Below are 3,149 nucleotides of genomic sequence, written 5' to 3'. Positions count from 1 at the left end.
GTTCATATTACCTAGCTTTGTAAATCAAGCGGAAACGATATTATAAATAAATAATAATGGACGATAATATTGATCCAAATGATTATTATATATACATATGAAAGTAAATCGTATATATATATATATATATATATATATATATATATGTATATATATTTTTTTTCTTATATTTATTATTTCAGACTCATTCCGAACCACCAAGTTCCTGGTGTTCAACCAATAGCAGCAGCTTTCGTCATAGCGACTCATCCTTGTATCCAGACTCATTGAATCAAGAAACATCATCAGTCACAGGATCAACACGCGTTGAATTTATACTCGGCTCATCTGCACGATGCTTTAGACCAAGCTCGACCTGGCCCCATCGATATTTTGACAGCATCGATTCTGCCGACATGATACCCGAGAGTCTCTTAACCGATGAGTTTCCATTACGTTGCGGCGAAGCTATGGCGGAACGTGACTCGCTCGAGTGTCATCCACTTTCGAGCGAAGGATGATCGAAAGACGAATTTTAATACGTCGACATATTTTTTTCACTTTTTCTTCAAACCTTTCTCTTTCTCTTTCTCTTTCTCTTTCTTATTCTCCTTCTTTTCTTTGCTTTTTCTTTTTAATTCTTTTCTATTCTATTCTTTTTTCCTCTTTCAAATTTTCTTATCCATTTTCATTAATTGATTAATAACCTTTTAACGTAGAAGGACGGATTTTGTTTTAATACAAATTTCTTTTGCCAAATAACCTTTATATATATATATATAGTATGCACACTATATTCTATTATCAATTTCAAATTAGTGTCTCTTAATTGGAAAATTTATTGCGAGAAAGAAAGAGATAAGAGAAGGAAAGAATAAGGAAAAAATGGCTACTGTGCGAAATTACTTTCTTTTTTTTTTTTTTTTCTTTTTTCTTCTTTTTCTTTTTTCTTTTCTTCTTATCTTTTTCCTTGTATTCTTTTTTCTTTCTAATTTTTTTCGTTTTTTTTTGTTTCTTTCTTTCTTTCTTTTTTTTTTTTTTTTTTTTTTTTAAATTTAGACTCGTACACACTTTTACGATTGTTTCTCATTGATCCAATTTGTTACTTTTAATGTGAATTTATTTTTCCCTTGACCGTCCTTCTAACTTTATCAAAATAATTCGGTACGATCATCATCGTCATCATCATCATTATCATCGTCGTCGTCGTCGTCGTCATCGTCGCCGTCGTCGTGATTAAATCAGATCAAAAATCGATCGATCTTGACACTCGCATTTTTTTGGCAGCAAGCATTTTCTACGATGAAATACATGTACATATATACATATACATACATATATATACACACACACACATATATATATATATGTATATGTATATATTCGAAGCGTGAGATATTGTATATATTATCGCGAAAGGAGCTCATAAAATTTATAATGGTTGTATATTCTAAATAAAAGTGGGAGACTCGTCGGTGATTAAGATGTTCGAGAGAGATATAATCAAGTAATAATATTTAAAAGAAAAAAAAAAAAAGAAAAAAAAGAAAAAAAAAGAAAAAAAAAAGAAAAAGAAAAAAAAAAGGGAAAAAGAAAGAAAAGGAACAAAAAAAACGAGAAAAAAGTAAAAGAAAAAAAGACAAAAACTACAGAAAAATCAGAATTGTTAATTATTGGTTGACGCGGACGTTACTAATAAGTTTTGAACAAATCGATACATTTCCAAAATCATTTTACAAATACCAGTGTGTGTTCATCCTCATAAAAAAGAGAAAATGTATTAGAGATTATTATTATTTTTATTATTATTATTATTATTATTATTATTATTATCATTATTATTATTATTATTGTTATTATTATTCTTTATCATCTTTCTATTCAACATTATATGGTTTTTTTTGTTAATTAACAATACGAAGAACAAATATATATATATATTAATATATATATATATAAAGGTAACGTCTCGCAAAAAAGGCAGATTAAGATTAATAATTAATATAAGAAATACCGTCATTATTTATTCTTATTATATTTTTGTCTTTATTATAACTATTATTATAATTATTATTATTATTATTATTATTATTATTATTATTATTATTATTTTTATTATTGTTTATTATTAATTAATGCCGAACGTGCCACGTGTGTAATTTTGATATTGGCATTTTTTCTTCTTTTTTTTCTTTTTTACTTTTCTTCTTTTTAATAAGCGTATTTGTATTTTTAGGGTCGCATTTGTACCATCGTAAGTCCTAGGCGCACAATTATATATTACGAGGCCTCGATAGAAATCTATTCTTTTTCTTTTTGTTTTTGTCACTTAATTCAATTCGCATGAGCGTATTTTTTCTTTTTTATTTTTGATTTATTGGAAAAAAAAAAAAAAAAAAAAAAATAGTTGTCAGAAAGAAAAGATCAAGAATCGTTTTCTTTTCTTTCAAGCTACGGCTTTAACGAGTGTACATCAAGCAAATTTTTTTAAATCGTTCTTTATAAAGAATAATGTTTTAAAAGTTGTGCTTAATAAAGAGAGAGAAAGAGGGAAAGAGAGACCTCAATTTTGTGCCTAAATATGCGCCATATGGGTAAATGCGACCCTGATCTTATCAACGAAAGAGACGTCAAGAACGAGTTTGTAACAGGCAAACTTTCGATTACTTGGCTAAATTACATTGTAATTAATTTATCGATAGTTTCATTATATTTTCTATATTTATCTACAGGTTATACGTGTGATTTCGTGTAACACTGTAATACGTAAGAATTACTTTTCTATATACATAAAATGCGTATTATTCAAAATTACATGGGCTATGAAACGATACGATGAAATTTATTATAGATAAATAAAACAAAAACGAAAACGTAAATGAAACAAGAGAAAAAAAAGAGAAGAAGAAGAAGAAGAAGAAGAAGAAGAAGAAGAAGAAGATTAATAAGAAAAAAAAAAAAAATCGACATTCTATTTTTCTCTCGACGAGTTTCCGCAATCCTAAACAACATTCCGAATCGGACATTTTCGTTTACCGATATTATTCCATTTAGTTAGCATTTAAAAAGAATTTATTTAAATTTCTCGCGTTGTGATGAATGTTTATTATCATAACTATTACTATTACTATTACTATTATTTTTACTATTATTATTATCACTATTATACT

General features: G+C 27.1%; 1 protein-coding gene across 2 annotated transcripts in view; it reads left to right on the top strand.

Annotated features, from left to right (window-relative positions):
* The window catches only part of LOC124427071 (probable serine/threonine-protein kinase nek3), a 53,183-nt gene extending 51,352 nt beyond the window's left edge, over positions 1–1,831 (top strand). The window contains exon 6 of one of the 2 annotated variants that reach the window (XR_006942867.1): positions 183–321. Coding sequence is in view for 1 of the 2 variants with exons in the window: in XM_046969534.1 (XP_046825490.1) it covers positions 183–500 (318 nt within the window). In the remaining variant the exon portion in view is untranslated. Of the gene's footprint in view, positions 1–182 lie in introns of both variants that reach the window. The other variant, XM_046969534.1, reaches the window with a different exon arrangement.
* The last annotated feature ends 1,318 nt before the right edge of the window (positions 1,832–3,149 follow it).

The sequence above is a fragment of the Vespa crabro genome, chromosome 9, assembly GCF_910589235.1.
Source record: "Vespa crabro chromosome 9, iyVesCrab1.2, whole genome shotgun sequence".
In the NCBI taxonomy this organism is placed as follows: domain Eukaryota; kingdom Metazoa; phylum Arthropoda; class Insecta; order Hymenoptera; family Vespidae; genus Vespa; species Vespa crabro.
Note: the sequence above shows the minus strand (reverse complement) of the source record. Positions and strands in the feature narration are given on the sequence as shown.